General features: G+C 36.3%; 1 protein-coding gene across 7 annotated transcripts in view; it reads left to right on the top strand.

The window, feature by feature from the left end:
- Window positions 1-17,813, top strand: part of ERBIN (erbb2 interacting protein) — a gene marked incomplete at both ends in the record, with an annotated part of 68,314 nt that overhangs the window by 34,675 nt on the left and 15,826 nt on the right. For 6 of the 7 annotated variants that reach the window (XM_079703568.1, XM_079703567.1, XM_079703566.1 and 3 more), the window contains 5 exons: window positions 5,950-6,049; window positions 9,335-9,456; window positions 10,468-10,641; window positions 11,477-11,662; window positions 15,860-15,974. In XM_079703568.1, the coding sequence (XP_079559694.1) occupies window positions 5,950-6,049; window positions 9,335-9,456; window positions 10,468-10,641; window positions 11,477-11,662; window positions 15,860-15,974 (697 nt within the window). The remainder of the gene's footprint in view (window positions 1-5,949; window positions 6,050-9,334; window positions 9,457-10,467; window positions 10,642-11,476; window positions 11,663-15,859; window positions 15,975-17,813) is intronic. The other variant, XM_079703564.1, reaches the window with a different exon arrangement.

Here is a 17,813-nt window from a genome sequence, read left to right as displayed (position 1 = left end):
CCGCAACGAAGAGTAGCCCCCGCTCATCGCAGCTAGAGGAAGCCCACGTGCAGCAACGAAGACCCAATGCAGCCAAAAATAAATAAATAAAATAAATAAATTTATTCAAAAAATAAAATAACTGACAGCTCCTTTCAAAAAAAAAAATGAGTAGAAGGATTAAAGAAAGGGGAAGAGTGTTCTGGTTAGAAGGAATATCATGAGCCTAAGCACTTATTAGTGAAGCAGTGTAGTATATTCAGTACCTCTACAAGTGGTTTTATAACTAGAGCATAACTTGTGAGATGGAAGAGTGGGACGTGAGTCCACAGAGGTGGACACAGATCAGGTCATGGAGGACCACATATGCCATACAAAGGAACTTGCGTTATATTTCAAGGATGGCAAATAGATTTTTTAAATCTTGCATGTCAACTTTGATAAATTATGATTTTTTTAAAGGATTCTAAGGTCATATTCAGGCTCAGTGGAAAATTGTTGTGATTAGGGTGACTAATTTATTGTCTATTTTAGGACACTTGATAGTGAAAGGGGCCTCTATGATAAGCGTCAGAATAGCATTTGTAAAATGGGAATGTCCCAGGCAACCTGGATGTTTGGTCATTATAGTCATGGTCAATTATTCATATATGTTATCAGTTTAAGAGAAGTGGTCCTGGGATTACATGTCAACCCTACTACAGGAGATAAGAAAGCTGTGTAACATATGAGCAGGCAAGTGGCATGATCAGACTGATACATTAGAAAGGCTTTGCAGGCTGCATTATGAAAGATGGATTTAGCAGGGGGTGGTGCCAAGTGGGAGGGCCAGAGAAGACCTATTGGAGGGCATTGCCATACTCAAGGCAACAGAAAGTGTTGGCTGAAGTAGAGTAATGATAACAGGGCCCGGGAAAATACCGTCTGTTTAGGGCATAACTTAAAAGGTCACATCAATGGAACGTGTGAAGAACGCATGTATGTGAGAAGAAAGTAAAAGCAAAGATGAGCCTCAGAGATGTGGCTTGAGTGACTAGGTGGGTATTGATACCATAACCAAGATAGAGAACCACAAGAGAAAGGAATCTGTTTATGGGAAGATGTGAAGTTCTGGTTAGGTTTATTGAATTTGAAGTACCTTTGGTGTATCCAGGTAGGCACGCATAGAACAGTTCAGGTGGGCTTGGACCACCCCCACCCGCACCCACACCCATCGCCTTGTTTTAGGCTGTGGTTTCTGTGCTCTTGGTTTCTCCACTCTTTTAATTTTTAACCTCCAGGGGTTCTCAAAGTTGCTCCTGAAGGCATGATTTTTTCCCCAGTACTATTATAAATTTATTCCTTTCATTTGTAAAATGTGTTTAAAAGACTTGTAGCATGAGAAGAGATGTGTGTTCGGTCCATCATCTTAATCACTTTTTCTTCAAAGTGATTTCATAGCTTTTTATTATTTTGTCAAAAGGGGTTATTGTCAGATTATTTTTTTAAATGTTAGGGATGGATTAATCCTGAGGAATACTAACATTTAAGTGGCAGGCAGGTTAATAGGCTTAGAAAGAGTGACCATACCTCTATGGCCGCTCTTTACAAGGAAAACTATATGACGGTGTTTTTACGTTAAGGGTGAAGCAACTGGCCTAAAGGAAGGAGTTGCAACAGGATAAATGCCAATGAGAGGTTCATTCAAATGAAGTCTGAAAAATATCCATTATATTTTGGCAAGTTATACCTATCTTGCCAACTTATCCTGACTATAGCTAATGCAGTTTTAGAAGCATATGTCAAATACCAGATTGAAGTAGTTTAAGGAATAAATAAATGAGAGAATGGAGACATATGAATGTTGATTAGTCTTTTAAGAAGGTTGGATAAGAAAGAACAGGAGTGGAACATAAATTGGTAGCTAGGCACAAGATAAGAGCATGTTTATAGGTTGTTGGAAAGAGGCTCTATGGAGAATGAGATTAAGGATATTAGAGAGTGATGGATAACTGGAGTGGAAGCTGATGGAATCGAAAGCTCTGGCAGGGATTCTTACGTTCTTCAAGGGATCTTGGGTATGAAGTTTGTGAGAGGGAGGGCTCATAATCTACATGGTGAAACTCTTTGAATGTAGCAGTTTCCAAACTCTTTAGCAGTTCTTGAATCCTATTTTTATTTAAAAAAAATTTTTTTGAAAATAATATCTTCTTCAGAATATAATTTAGGAAGTTTAGAAGAATTTTCAAGCAACATTGGGAGTCTGTTGAAGTTTGTTACCACAGACTTATTGTTAGTACTAATTTGCTCAGTTGTGTGATAACAGAGAAAGCACACAATTAGAATAATTCTGGGTTGCAGCTTTGCCAACCCAGTTGCAAGAGAAGGACAATGCAGCAAGGTCTTGATAATTGGCAAGAAACTGGTCATAATGAGATATGGTCAGATATGAAAAGAGAAGCAAAGACAGGAAAGAATGATGGTGATAAAGTAAAAAGTTCAAGAGAGTGGCAGTCTTGGTGGGGTTGATGAGCAAGTCTTGTAGGAGCAGTGAAGTGGGAGATGTGCGCGGTGTCTATGTTACCATGCTCTGCTGGTTGTCCTTTTGACTGACCACGCCTTAGTTCCCTTTTCAGGAACTTTTTTTCTGCCAGTATCTTATATGTTGGTGCCCCCTCATGGTGCTCTAGGCTATGCTTTAGTTACTTTCCTTATACTTTCCTCTGGGAAAGATGGAATTACTGACTATATCATCATTATTCCTAACAACTGTCTTCAGCCCAGTTCTCTTTCCTGAACTTCACACTCACTGTCTACTTAACATTACCCCCCTAGATGTCTCAAATTCAACCAACCTAAAACTGAACATTTCATCTTCTCCAAATCTTTTTCTTTTCCTGGGTTCCCTAGATCAATAAAAAGTACTTGCTGGAGACAGAGACCTGGGAATGTAATTCTTAACTACTGTTTCTCCCTGTACTTCAGTACAGTGAATCAGCAAGCTCTGTTTAGTCTTAACTCTTAAATATATCAGATGTTTTTGTGCTTTGCTTTATCCCTGCTCTGCCTTCCCTCCCAGTCCACCATCATCTTTCAGTTAGACCTGCACTGTCCAATACAGTAGACATGGTCATGTGACTAGTCCAAATTGAGATGTGCTGCAAGTGCAAAATATACACTGAATTTTCTATACTTAGTATGAACAAAGAATGTAAAATCACATCAACAATTTTTATTATCGATTACATATTAAAATGACAATATTTTGAATATATAAGTTTAAATTAAATGCATTATCAAAATTAATCTTTTTACCTTTTAGAAACATGTGGCTACCAGAAAATTGTAAATTATCTATGGTTCTCATTTTTGTCTCACATTATATCTCTATTGGACAGTGTTCGCTTAGACTATTGAGGTAGCTTCCTGATAGGTCTCTGCCTTGGGTGTTGCCACAGCCCCTATCTCTTATCACCCTGTTTCCATTCAGAACCACACTGCAACTCAAGTGATCCTTTAATCTTGTTCTAGTACTACCTGCTTAAAATGCCTGCTCATCCTCTAGCTTCACTTCCTCCCCTTACGTCTTTATTCTCATTTCCTCAAGTGAGTTCTGCTCTCTTGGAACATGCATCCTCCCCCTTCTTACCTGGTTAATGTGCCCATCCTCATCTAGGAAGGCGTTCTTTCAGGAATGCTTTCCTCATGGCTCAAGATTTTGGTAAGCAAATACCTCCTGCTTTGTGTTCTCTTAACACCTTATACCGTCTCTATCTAGTTCTTACATTGTATTGTAATTTATTTTGTTATCACTATCCCTCCTTTCATATATTGTAAGCTCTACAGAATCAATAAAGATGGTTTGCTCGCCAGTCTATACCCAGTGCCTGTCATAGTGCTTTGCATGTAGGAGGCACTTAGTAAACACTTGCTGAATGAGTGCATTTATATTTCAGAGAAAGAACATTAACAGGTTATATTGTAGGAATTATGGCAAGGGAGTAGAATGAGTATCTAAAATGAAATAGTAATAAAGATCGTTGGAGTTAAGTATTTAGGGAATGGAGATGCTTGGTAAATAGTTCTCAGTCTCTTTCTGCCTTTGCACTCGATAAATAACAGATGATTAGTTTTCTTATAACACCTTTATTGAAATATAAATCACATTCTCTACAATTTACCTATTTTAAAGTGCATAATTCAGTGGTTTTTAATATATTCATAGAGTTGTATAACCATTACCACAGTTAATTTTAGAACTTTTTCAGGGGTGTGATTAGTTTTTAAAAGCTTCCCAGATCATTCTTTTTTTTTTTAACATAGAATTTACTGTTCTTTTTAAATATTTATTTATTTGTGCGTGCATGCATGCATGCATGCATCCATACATGCATGCATGCATGCCATGCTGCATAGCATGCAGGATCATAGTTCCCCAACCAGGGATCAAACCTGGAGTCCTAACCACTGGACTGCCAGGGAATTCCCCTTCCCAGATAATTTTTGTTTTTTTTAACTTTTATATTTACCTATGTAGTTATATTTAGTGATGTTCTTTTTTTTTCCGCCTATGCCGCGTGACTTGCAGGATGTCAGTTCCCCGACCAGGGATTGAACCCAGGCCATGGCAGTGAAAGCCCAGCATCCTAACCACTAGGCCACCAGGGAACTCCCTCCCAGATAATTGTGTCTATCTAAGTAGACTTCTTTCCTCGTTCCAACCCACTCCTTATCTACTGAGAAATCACTGGGCTAAAAGTATGGCTATGTCATCTACATTTTGTATCTGTGGAATTACCCATTACTGTGGAAAGATTTGGCATAAAAGAGTCAGAAATAGTTGGGTACTATCGGGAGGTCAGTGGATATTAGGAAAGGAGCTAGAATGGTTGGGGCAGGATTTGATCTCCCTCAAAAGAAGAGGTGTTTATAATTGAGAGAGGAGTAATGATCTCAGCATTTGTAAACACTAACTCCACCGCCTGAACTAGAGTTTATGAGGTTTGGGAGAAGAAGCACCCTGTATCTGAGAAGGCTTCAGGGAAGTGCTGTCCTTGGGAAAGGAGTAGATCTACCATTTTCATTATCTAAGGAGGTCAAGGAAAGTTTTCAGTGAAGATGTTTGAGATGCAGGGCAGTGTCTCTACTGTGGAAGAAGGATGGGGGCACAGAGAAAATGTTTGAATGGGAATAAGATTATAGGATGGCATTAACTAGCTGCACGGTTTTCACAAGAGTAAGTCCAAAGAATTAATTGATAGGGTGGCAGGTGAGGGGAGGATTGGGTAGTTCCTGCTTGTCTGGAGTTAGCTGAGGCTTGGATTGGTAGGATGTTAGGTCAGTAGGCTGGCAAAAAAGTATGAGTTATATTAAGAAGTAAATTGAAAACACTTAATAACCAGTTAGGAAAAGAGTCGTAAGGAAAAATGAGGTCCAAAATAATTGGGTTTTCTAGTTCTGCCACTTAGTAACTTGTGGTATCTTTAATGGAGAAAGGAGACACAGGGCAGGATAGAGAAGGTTACAACTTAGTGTTTAAGTACTCTGTTTTCAGCTAAAATAAACCAGCAGATAACTAGACTAAACCTTCTAAATCATTTCTACAAAAGCATCTTCCCAAAGGGGAATATTAGAAGGGGCAAAATAACATAAAATGGAAAGGCTTAGTTTTTGGCGTTATTAAAATCACTATGGTAAGTAATTATTGGACTGTGGATGTACTTAATATATGAGAACTTTTAAAACTGTATTGATCAGTGATAATTGCAATACAGTATGAGTTTGCTTTGTATTCAAAGCTAAATTTTATTTTTTAGATTTGTATATTGTTTCAAATCTTAACGTTTTATTATGTATGTTAAAAACATTTTTTGGGGTAACCTACACATTGATACTTTATAGAAAAAATGGTGAGTACTTATTCAGAGGTATTGCTGGATATATATTTGCTTTAGGATTATTGAAAACTAAACATTTATTTTCTTTCCCTAGTCCAAACCCCTGATACCTCTTCAAAAAGAGACTGATTCAGAGACCCAGAAAATGGTGCTTACTAACTACATGTTCCCTCAGCAGCCAAGGACTGAGGATGGTAGGAATTTAAGAATCTCTTTTCTTTTAAAAAACAAATACTGACAAATTACAGCAAAGGTGTAAAGTGAATTTTAAGTCTCAAAGACTTAATAATTTGAAGAAAATTTGGAGAATTGGTTAATGAAGTTCTCTGAAAATGGGGAAAAAAGGCAATATCTCAGCATTATAGATAGTTGAATTTAGAGGTATATGTATACCATATGTTTCCTTAAATCACTCCTTTGATTTTGTTAGATGCATTTTAGTGTGGGAGAGGCTTCAACAGAAAAGTATAAGTTTATAATATTCTGAGTCCTTTTAGAGTTCATGTGTTTTTTAAAGTATTTCACTATGGGTATTATAAGGAGAGCACTATAACTAGTATACTTATTAATACTGAATCAGAAACTACATTTGGTATGGTCAGGCAGGTGAATTTCCTTTATCACAGTGTCTCGAAGAAATAGATGAGTTAGAAAACAATGTCGTTGAGGCAGAATTTTTTAATACTTCGAGAGTAGACGCTTCACATTTAGTTCATTCCATTTTTATTACCACCTATGTGCCAGGCATTGTGTTAGATCTAAGTTTTTGGTCTTTGTTGTTGTTGTTTGGCCGCGCCACATGGCATGTGGGATCTTAGCTCCCCGACCAGGGATCAAACCTGCGCCCCCTGCATTGGGAGCGTGGAGTCTTAACCACTGGACTGCCAGGGAAGTCTCAGATCTGAGTATTTAAGATCTTAAATCCTTGCTTTCAAGAAGCTTATGATGTAAGAGGGGGATAATGATGAATAAATTTGAAAGAAAAGGCATGGTATCTTGAGCCTAGTTAGAGGAATCAGTCTTAAACAGGAAAAAGGGGAAGTACGGATCCACCTAACAATAAATTTATACCTGAGGAAAACAAGGTATCGGGGAGCAATATCAGTGTGAGGGTTTTCATTGCATTTATTTTCTCAGTGAAGTCAAAGAGAAAATTGCTTCTAAAGACTGGGGGAAGGGCATTTGAGGGAAAATTGCCTCTAAAGACTGGGGGAAGGGCATTTGAGGGAAGTGGTAGTGATTTGGAGTGGCAGAGCAGACTGACTTAGAATAAATAGAATTCCTGAGCAGCACTGAAGATGGAGCAAGGGGGAGGGAATACCATAAATGTGCAGTGGTTCTAAACAACAAGGTTATGTCATTTTTCTCTGGTTAAATTCCAGGGCAAAGAAAGTAGGTGGTTGAATTACCACGTTACAGACTTATTGCATAGGTGTGACTTAAGGAAAGGGGGCAAGAAAGGTGAGAATGGTGGAAATAATATATCATGAAATGTAAGGTGAATAGAGAAGGAAATAAAACCTAGAGTGCTTTTACAGGAAGAAAAAGAAATGAGGTTAAGGAACTTGACGTTTACCAGCAATAATAAGGAAGTGAATGATTTAGAAGGACAAGTGTAGTGGTCAGGGAGGTGGAAAAGTATTACAGAAACTAAGGTCTTGAGTATTACCATGATTGTGAATCACATGGGTGAAATGCAGATGGACATTGGAATTGAGGGCATCGAGGAATTATGAAATTATAGGGTTGAGGTGGGGTCATTGCACATTTTCATCATTCAGGATTTTGGCAGGTCGTAGGTAGAGAAAAACACTCTAGGCGAATACTAGAGTCCTCAATGAATTTGCCAGTGTGATCAGATCTAGTGGCATCTGAAATGCAGAAAAAGTAATGTTACTACCTGATGCCCTGAATCTCAAAAGATGTGAGATTTACACTAAAGGGTAGAAAGTGTAGGTGACCAGAAGTTGACAGGAATGAGAGGCATGGTAAAAGTTTTCTCTGGGGTTCTGAAAAAATTCTGGTGTAAAATTGCTTTGATGTAATCTAAAACTCTTAGAGATCTCTGGGCTAGGATGGTGGAGTCTTAACCCTCATCCCCACCCCCAGTACATAATGAACAGTATTGGGATTTGGAAGATTATTTCCGAATGCCAAACCTTGAATGAAATAATTTATATATTACCATGTTACTTTTTGTAGGGAACTGAGGGAACTGCACAAAATCACATATCTATAGTGTTTTAATTGTTAGATTCTCTTCAGGAATCCTTCTGGTAACAAAAAAGCCTAAGGCAGGAGGAGAAATCTTCTCAATCCTGGAAATAGACTTTGTTGGAAACTGCTTGACTCTGCTTGCCTTTCCAAGTATACCACAAAAAGTATGTCAATAGGGTTTCCCAGGAGTTTGAACCATGTTGGACAAACAAACAAGAGCAAACACTCTAATTCATTTAATATTAACAACACAAAGCAATTAAATTTTTGAGTCAAGTAATGAAAACAAAGAAAAAGGTGAATCTCAAAGCTTTATTCCTGTTGTTAGTATTTGGTTTCATAGCATTCTAACTTTGGATATGAGATTAAAGAAGGTTAAGAAGCCCAAAATAAGGGCTAAAAATAAATGATAATTATGCTAGTTTTGCATAAATAATCAAACTGACCATATTTGGGTATTCCAGGAATTTCAGTTTTTGTATTAACTAATTTTAGGTGCTTTTAATCCCTTTTGTTGTTTTCTTCTAATGGGCAGAAAATAAGTTGTGATTTTATTTTGTACTACACAAACTTCTATAAGGTGATATATAATAGATGGATTAATTTTTTAAGCCTTAGCTGTTTTTAGTTGCCTAATAAGCAAAAAGACGTGACAGTTGTCACATCTCTAATATTAATATCAGATAGCAGGATATATGTGTTGAGTTTATGTTAAATTTTCAATTTTCCTTAGTTTTGATAGAGAATATCTTGTAATTACTTTATTTACATAGTAAAGCTATATATAATGTTTCATGCAAATATGTAATTACATGCCATTGGGGTAGTCATTTTTTACCAAAATATTTCCCTCTTTCTGACTTAACACCCCTCCCCCAGTACATAATGAACAATGTTGGAATTAGGAAGGTTTCTGAATGCCAGAACCTGGATGAAATAATTTATATATTACCGTGTTACTTTTTGTAGGGAACTGCACACAATCACATATCTATAGTGTCTTAATTGTTATATTCTCTTCAGGAATCCTTCTGGTAACAAAACAAGACAAATCAGCTTTAAGGAAGAAAAGATATGTCATTGATATTGTGAAGAAATGTTGGAAAAACACAGCCTAGTTGTTAGTGTAGCATTTATAGCTGCTGACATTGACTGGTCTTGATTTATCTTAATGAACATACCTTATAAAGAAAATTATGAGCAAGTAATAGTTTTTCATAATTATAGTAAAATACAGTGGGGTTTTGTTTGTTTTTCTCTAGTTATGTTCATATCAGATAATGAAAGTTTTAATCCTTCATTGTGGGAGGAACAGAGAAAACAGCGGGCTCAAGTGGCATTTGAATGTGATGAAGACAAAGATGAAAGGGAAGCACCCCCTAGAGTGAGTCTATTCTTTTTTCCTTCAAATTTTAAACAGGTCTGCTGATATTTATTGGGTACTATATAGCTAATCTGTGCTATTTTGCCCTCAAGGCACTTGAAATTTTATTAATCCAATACATTTATCATGTGAAAGTATTCAAGAACAATATAAAATTATGCGATTAAAAGCCAAATTTCATAGTGTGTATAAATATAAGAGAAAAACAGATTATTATTTCCCCCTTTCCTTTCTTTAGTGATTTACTTATATATATTATAGGGATAAAGAACTCTTTGATATGAACATTTTGTTTCTTTGTGAGACTGTGTTGCAGTGATAGAAGTAGCAAATACACATTTTCTAGTTACTTATGGATGTAATTTTTTCCCCTTATATAATAAAACTAACTGTATCCCAGAAAATAATAATTAGATTGACCTTAGAAGTGTTTGGTTCCCAGCACATATGTCATAATAATCTAGGAATTTTATGTATGTTTGCATAAACATCTAGCTGGAAAACATATCTGTTTGAAAGCCAAGAGGTGGTGTTGGCAATATCCACACCATATATCTCCAAATGGAATATATTTAAGTCTACTAAAAAAAAAGCTTTTAAAACATTGAAATCTGTAACTGTGAAGTTTTTGATTATCAATAAAACCATACTTTTATTGAGTCTAAAATACTTTCAAAGGCCTATCATCTGTCTTTACAGTTACCCCTCTGAGCAATGTAATTAAGATGGGTTATAGATTAAATTTTGAGATTGACATTAGAAATATTTATCTGTAGATAACTAATTAGGACCTACTGTATAGCACAGGAAACTCTAGTCAGTACTCTGTAATGGCCTATATGGGAAAAGAGGAATCTAAAAAAGAGTGGATATATGTGTATGTATAACTGATTCACTTCGCTGTACACCTGAAACTAACACAACATTGTAAATCAACTGTACTCCAATAAAAATGTTTTAAAAAAGAAATACTTATCTGTATTTTAAATTGTGCTTATTTTATTTCTCTAGGAGGGAAATTTAAAGAGATATCCAACACCATACCCAGATGAGCTTAAGAATATGGTTAAAACTGTTCAAACCATTGTACATAGATTAAAAGATGAAGAGACTAACGAAGACTCTGGAAAAGATTTGAAACCACATGAAGACCAGCAAGTTATAAATAATGATGTGGGTATGAAGGTTAGAAAATTCAAAAGCATTAACCAAAACCTGTTTCAGGTTCTTTAAAATTTTTAAATGATAAATGATATAATGATCCTTTTTGTTTACAAGAAAATGTACTTCCAAACTTAGGGCAGTTTTCTCAAATACCTGAACTAAAAGCTATAATAGTGAGCAAACTCCCTAATTGCTATTATTACCACTTCAGTGTGGTTACAGACTGTCCATATGGGCAGGGGAGTGTCAGCATAGCCTTTGAAAAATCATTGCCTGAACAAAGAATAAGGTAACAAATGTCAGAAAATTCATTGTTATAGAAATACTTTTTCCCCTGGTAATATTGATTCACTCTACCCAGTTTTAATTTTAAATGTAATTGCTATGACAGACCATTGGCATTTCCTTGGGATGTTTCTGAAACCTACACTAATCCTTAAATTGTGTGTTCTTTAATGGACTCCCCCCGCTCTCCGCCGCCATTGTATCACAGAAACAGAAGTTTTATCATGTCAGTAGAGTTACTATATATTCCACAATGAGCAGGAAAATATCTAGCCATCCTGATTTTGAGCATGCTGAGCTAAGTGACTCATTCATAAATACCAGCTTTGCAACTTCTAGGATGAAATGTAGCCTCAGCTAAATTGTAAAGTTTAATGTGGCTTGTGGACCTTTGGGACCACCTGTTCCCAAAATGAGCATTTTATCTGTGAGTCCTACAGATTTCCATGTTTAAAGTTTCTTCAGTTTATCCAGAATAGGAAGGTACTAAATTACTGTTAAAATTTCATCTGAACTTTAATACAAGAATAGATGTAAAGAATGTGAATTCTTTATCTTTTCTTTTACTTAGACTTCAGAAAGTATTACTCCAGTAAGAAGCAAAGCTGATGAAAGAGAAAAGTATATGATAGGAAACTCTATACTGAAGACCAGTGAACCTGAAGCTGAAGTTAGTCCTGGGAATCCGCCAGTGACTGCAAACATGAAAGCCTCTGAGAACTTGAAGCATATTATTAATCATGATGATGTTTTTGAGGTATGGCTTTATGATTATTCTGGAGTAGTGATAAATGGTAAGAATTTAATATTTCATTGTTGCTAACTAAAGATAGGAGAAACCTGATACTGATAGCAGAAAATATGCTAATGCATCTGCCATTGAGAAATCTCATAATGTTTTCTAGACCACTTGTTTATCACTTTAAACATTGGAGTACAGTGGGTATAAAATTTTTACTATGCAAATTATGTCCTTTAAAAAAATATTTATTTATTTTGGTCGCGCCAGGTCTTAGTTGTGGCATGCAAGATCTTTAGTTTTGGCATGCGGACTCCTTCTTAGTTGTGGCATGCGGGCTTCTTAATTGTGGCATGCAGGTGGGATCTAGTTCCCTGACCAAGGATCGAACCTGGGCCCCCTGCATTGGGAGTGTGGAGTCTAACCCCCTGGACCACCAGGGAAGTCCCTACTATGTAAATCAGATTGCGGCAGTGTTGTTCTCATTCTGTAAAATTCATAACGGCAATTGCTATTATTTCTGTAACTTAAAAATGAAAAGATTACATATATACAATGGAATATTACTCAGCCATAAAAAGAAACGAAATTGAGTTATTTGTAGTGAGGTGGATGGACCTAGAGTCTGTCATACAGAGTGAAGTAAGTCAGAAAGAGAAAAACAAATATCGTATGCTAACACATATATATGGAATCTAAAAAAAAAAAACTTCTGAAGAAGCTAGGGGCAGGACAGGAATAAAGACACAGACATAGAGAATGGACTTGAGGACATGGGGAGGGGGAAGGGTAAGCTGTGACAAAGTGAGAGAGTGGCATGGACATATACACACACTACCAAATGTAAAATAGATAGCTAGTGGGAAGTAGCCACATAGCACAGGGAGATCAACTCCGTGCTTTGTGACCACGTAGAGGGGTGGGATAGGGAGGGTGGGAGGAAGGGAGATGCAAGAGGGAAGAAATAGGGGGACATATGTATATGTATAACTGATTCACTTTGTTATACAGCAGAAACTAACACAACATTGTTAATTATACTCCAATAAAGATGTTAAAAAAAAAATGAAAAGTTGCCGTAGGTGTATTTCAGTTATTTGACTTCTTTAGGCGTCTACCATTGCTTATGAAGTAATTTTTTTCTTGAATATCTGAGACTTTTTTTTTTTTTTTGCGGTACGCGGGCCTCTCACTATTGTGGCCTCTCCCGTTGCGGAGCACAGGCTCCGGACGCGCAGGCTCAGCGGCCATGGCTCACAGGCCTAGCCGCTCCACAGCATGTGGGATCTTCCCAGACCAGGGCACGAACCCATGTCCCCTGCATCGGCAGGAGGACTCTCAACCACTACGCCACCAGGGAAGCCCCTGAGACTTTTTTTAAAGAGATTCATCCCGTGGATCAATAAAAACTGTAACTTTAAAAAAAAGAAAAAAAGCTTTATTGAGATATGAGTCATATATTATACAATTCACTCACTTAAATAAAGGGTGCAGTTCAGTGGTTTTTCAGTTTACTGAAAGTTGTGCAGCCCTCACCACAGTCACTTTTAGAACATTGTCATTACCCCAAAAGAAAGCCAGTACTTCTTAGTTGTCTCCCTACAACTTCTCTATCCCCCCAAATTCTAGACAACTAGTAATATACTTTATCTGTATCTCTAGATTTGGCTGTCCTTGGCATTTCATATAAATGCAATCGTCTGATATGTGGTCTTTGTAACTGTTTCTTTCACTTAACATAATGTCAAGACTATTCATATTGTAGCATGAATCAATACTTCATGCATTTTTTAATATCTGAATAATATTTCATTGTAATCATCCATTATGGACATTTGGGTTATTTCCACATTTTGGCTATAATGAATAAGGCTTCTTTGAATATTTGTGTACACGTTTTTGTGTGGATACATATTTTCTTTTCTCTTGGGTATATACCTCAGAGTATAATTGCTAGATTGTATGGTAACTTTATGTTTAACTGTTTGAGAAACTGCCAGACAGTTTTCCAAAAGTGATTACACCATTTTATATTCCCTTCATACACTGCTGGAGATATTAAGTGCTACAGAAATTTAGAAAGGAGATATTTTCTGGCTACAAAGAACCGTGGATACTTTAAGTGAAGGAAGCATTTAACCTGTATTTTGAAGTGTTTCAATTAGCAGAAATAAGAGAATTGAATGAAATGGAAGGAATAATGAGAGCAAAAGCATGGTATTTAGAAAATGTAGAAAAGAGCATGTCCCATCTGACTGAATATGTCAGGGGTTATAGTATATGAATAAAATTAGTAAGGTAGGTTGGATCCTGATTCTGAAGCCCTTAATACCTCTGCTAAGAAGTTTGGACTTGATGTTCTACACTATAGTCTTCAGGGAGCCACTGAAGACTTATTAGCAGAATTATTTACATTAAACATAATCATTGGAGAAAATGCAATATCCAGGGAGAAAGAGTATGAAAGGAAAGAATATGAGCTAACTGCAGGAAGATTAATTGAGATGAGCAAAGGAAACAGAAAGGTGGGAGGAGATTTAGGAGACTACAGTTCCCAGAAGCCCAGGTGTGTAATATAATTTCATGAAGGAGAAGGCCTGGTCAGCAGTTTAAATGCTGCAGATGTCAAAGATTAAGACAGACCTCCTTGTCCTTTTATCTCATTCTTCGCATTCATTCTGTCAATCAAGTCCTGTTAATTGCAAAATTTGTGTCAAATTCTTTTTTTCTTTACTATCCATCACTGCCATTGCAGGACAGATGTAGTCTTTTTTTCTTCAGGACTATCAGTATAGCTAGTTTCCTTTCTGCCAGTCTTTTTTTCTTTTCATACATCTTTAATACCAGAGTTACTATTTTAAAAGAATCTGATCTTGTGAGTTCCTGGCTTGTCAACTTTCAGTAATGACCAATGCATACTTAATTGAGTTCATACTCAGAGCATAACCTTTTACTATCCATTCCAGTATGCCTTTTCTGTCTCCTGCCGCTTATCTTAAGTTCCAGCTGCATGGAGCTGACTTGCCATACCTTTTCTTCCCATGCTTTCCCCTACTCAGAATGTCATTTCCCTCTTAACTCACCCTTCAAGACTAAATCCAATTTACGTTCTCTCCCTAATCTACTTAGCAGTCTAACTGTTGTAGTGCAGTTTGGTACAGGGTTGGCAAACTATGGCCTATGGCCCAAATCCAGCCCACTGCCTCTTTTTGTGTGGCTTGCAAGCCAAGAACAGCTTTTACATTATTGAATGGTTGAATAAAATTCAAAAGAGAAAGTGTATTTCGTGAAATGTGAAAAATTAGATGAAATTTAGTTTTACTGGCACACAGCCATGGCAGTTTGTTTACATATTGCCCGTGACTACTCTTGTGCTACAGCAGCAGAATTGGTTGGTTGAAACAAGAGACTGTATGGCTTGCAAAGTGTAAAATATTTACTCTCTGGCCTTTTTACTGAAGCAGTTTTCTGACTCCAGTCCATGTCTTATTATGGCACTCTTAAAGCACCTAGAAATCTTAGTATTTTTCATAGAACACCCTTTTAAGAGCTTTTATTTATTTTCATCATATTAACTAGGAATAATTTAACCTGTAGTAGATCTGATTTTATATACACTATATACAGTGTTAAAATTTTTCTATTAATATTTGTTGATGACAAGGTCTCTTTTTTTGTGTGCTAACAGCACTCAATGGTAGATAGTCTGGGACAGTTGCCAAATACCAGAGAAAAAAATCAAATTGGGCAAAAATTGCCATTAATCCATTTTGGTGGAAGAACATCTCAGTCCTTCTGATTCCTTGGAACCCAGTGATCCTTGAGGGAATAAATTTGAGGATTAGGAATAGACTTTTTGTTAGAGTACCTTCACTAAACTTGAGTTTTTCAATGTCAAGGATTGTGTTTTACTCATTTTTGTTTCTCTGGCACTTGACATATTACCAGGTACATACCAATCATTAATACAGTTGGATTAAGGACTGTACAGAAAATTATACCTTAGGAACTTTGGTGTACTGTTAATAATTTCCATAGCTTTACAGCCATGTCTTGAAAAATTTAAGTCATATACTAGTTTTATTCACTATTACCTTAAAAAGGTTTTTTACCTGTTCTAAGTATTCGTTTCTCTTTGAAGTTCTTATGACTTAATATTTAAAGAAACCAAAATTTATTTTTGTAAATATTTTCTCTCTTTTTTCTTTAAATTAGGAATCTGAAGAACTTTCTTCTGATGAAGAGATGAAAATGGCAGAGATGCGACCACCATTAATTGAAACCTCTATTAACCAGCCCAAAGTGGTAGCACTTAGTAATAACAAAAAAGGTTAGGTGTTAAAGGAAAGCACTAAGAATAGAAATGGGCTGAATAAGTTCATACGTTTTTTCAAATAAATTTCACTAAATGTCATTATGTTATTTAAAACACTTTTTAGAAACAATTTTTAAAACATGCCTTTCTAAAAGATCTATTCCTTACCTCTTGTTTTTAAAGAAAAATCTTGATGGATCTTTTCTCTTCCCTCATTCGTGCAAGTTTACTTACATGTCATAGATTTTATAGGCAAATAAGCCTAGATTATGATTCCTTCTCTACCACTTATTTGCTGTATGATCTTTGCGCTCCTTAATTTTGTGTGTGTATATATTAGACATACAGTGAGGCTAATGAAGGGTTTTGTGACTCTCAAATATATCGGATTAGTGCACTCAGACCTAGCATAGTACCTGATGTATAACACATGCTGCTTGTTACTTTATCTCTCCCAGTACTTCTTTTTAACATCCCCACCCCCACCCCCACCTGACATGGAATCTCAGACTCTTGGAAAGGAAAGAGAACTTGAAGAGTCTCTATCCCTTCCTTTTATCCTTCCCTCAGTCCTCTCCACCAAATGTCTGAACATCTCTACATTATCTCCACCAGAGGTTTATACAGCCTTTACCTTTATGGCATTAATGAAACTTATTATCAAGGTGGCCCTTTGGAGGATAGCTTGGGGTTTCATAATAATAATGGTACTGATATTTGTTACTAATTCTTAATTACTATGCTAAATAGTATACATGTTATTATCTAATTGTCACAATTGCCCCATGATAAGGAGGTAGAAGAAGAATATATCTAGGAGAGAACTCAAGTGCCATATAGTTTAACAGTATTTTAAAAATTCAGAATCCAAAACCCAAATACCTTAAAATTGAAGTTACAGAGCCCCATGTGCTACTGTTTTCAACTGTAAACACAATCCAGACTACTTGAACTGAGATATTTGGAACAGCAAAAAATTCATATAATCACCTATGACTACGTATCTGTATGTACTATTTCTGTGATTTGGCTAGAATTGAGTTAGTTAAAAACAGCCTTTAGGGTTGTAAAGATATTAAGTTATTATCTTTTTATTACTACTTAAAAAAAATAGTACTTTTTATACTACCTGACTATAATGGAATATGAATATTGTCTTTCTGTTTATATAACTGTTACAAATCCATCTCACATATTGAGAGTTCACTACTCGTATACAATTCTTTGAAATGATTTTAAAAAGTGGAAAACTGACGTGAAAATTTCTGGATTTGTTTGGTGTTTGTTTTTTGGTTGATTGTGCTGCTCATTTTTATTATCAGAATAGATGAAAACAATTCCATACATGTATGAAATAATTTCTACCCCAGAAAAGTTTACCAAGGTTATGAACTGTACTATGTGTTTCTTACTATTATGACTTTTTAAAACTAAAGATGTGTGGAAAAACATATTCACTAAAACTAACTGATGACCTTAAACATTGTGTGATATCATCTTGTCAGTAGTTTAAACTAAATCAAATTCTGGGTAACTAACACTGGTCATATTTTATTTTATTTTATTTTATTATTATTTTTTTTTTTTGCGGTACGCGGGCCTCTCACTGTTGTGGCCTCTCCCCTTGCGGAGCACAGGCTCCGGACGCTCAGGCCCAGCAGCCACGGCTCACAGGCCCAGCCGCTCCGCGGCACGCAGGATCCTCCCAGACCGGGGCACGAACCCGCGTCCCCTGCATCGGCAGGCGGACTCTCAACCACTGCGCCACCAGGGAAGCCCCTGGTCATATTTAAAAAAAAAAAAAAAACAAACTATAGGTATCACTAAAAACTAACTGAAGGTATCACTATTTTT

Source organism: Hyperoodon ampullatus (genome assembly GCF_949752795.1).
Source record: "Hyperoodon ampullatus genome assembly, chromosome: 4".
NCBI classification, from domain to species: Eukaryota; Metazoa; Chordata; class Mammalia; order Artiodactyla; family Ziphiidae; genus Hyperoodon; species Hyperoodon ampullatus.
This window is presented reverse-complemented; position numbering and strand designations above follow the sequence as displayed.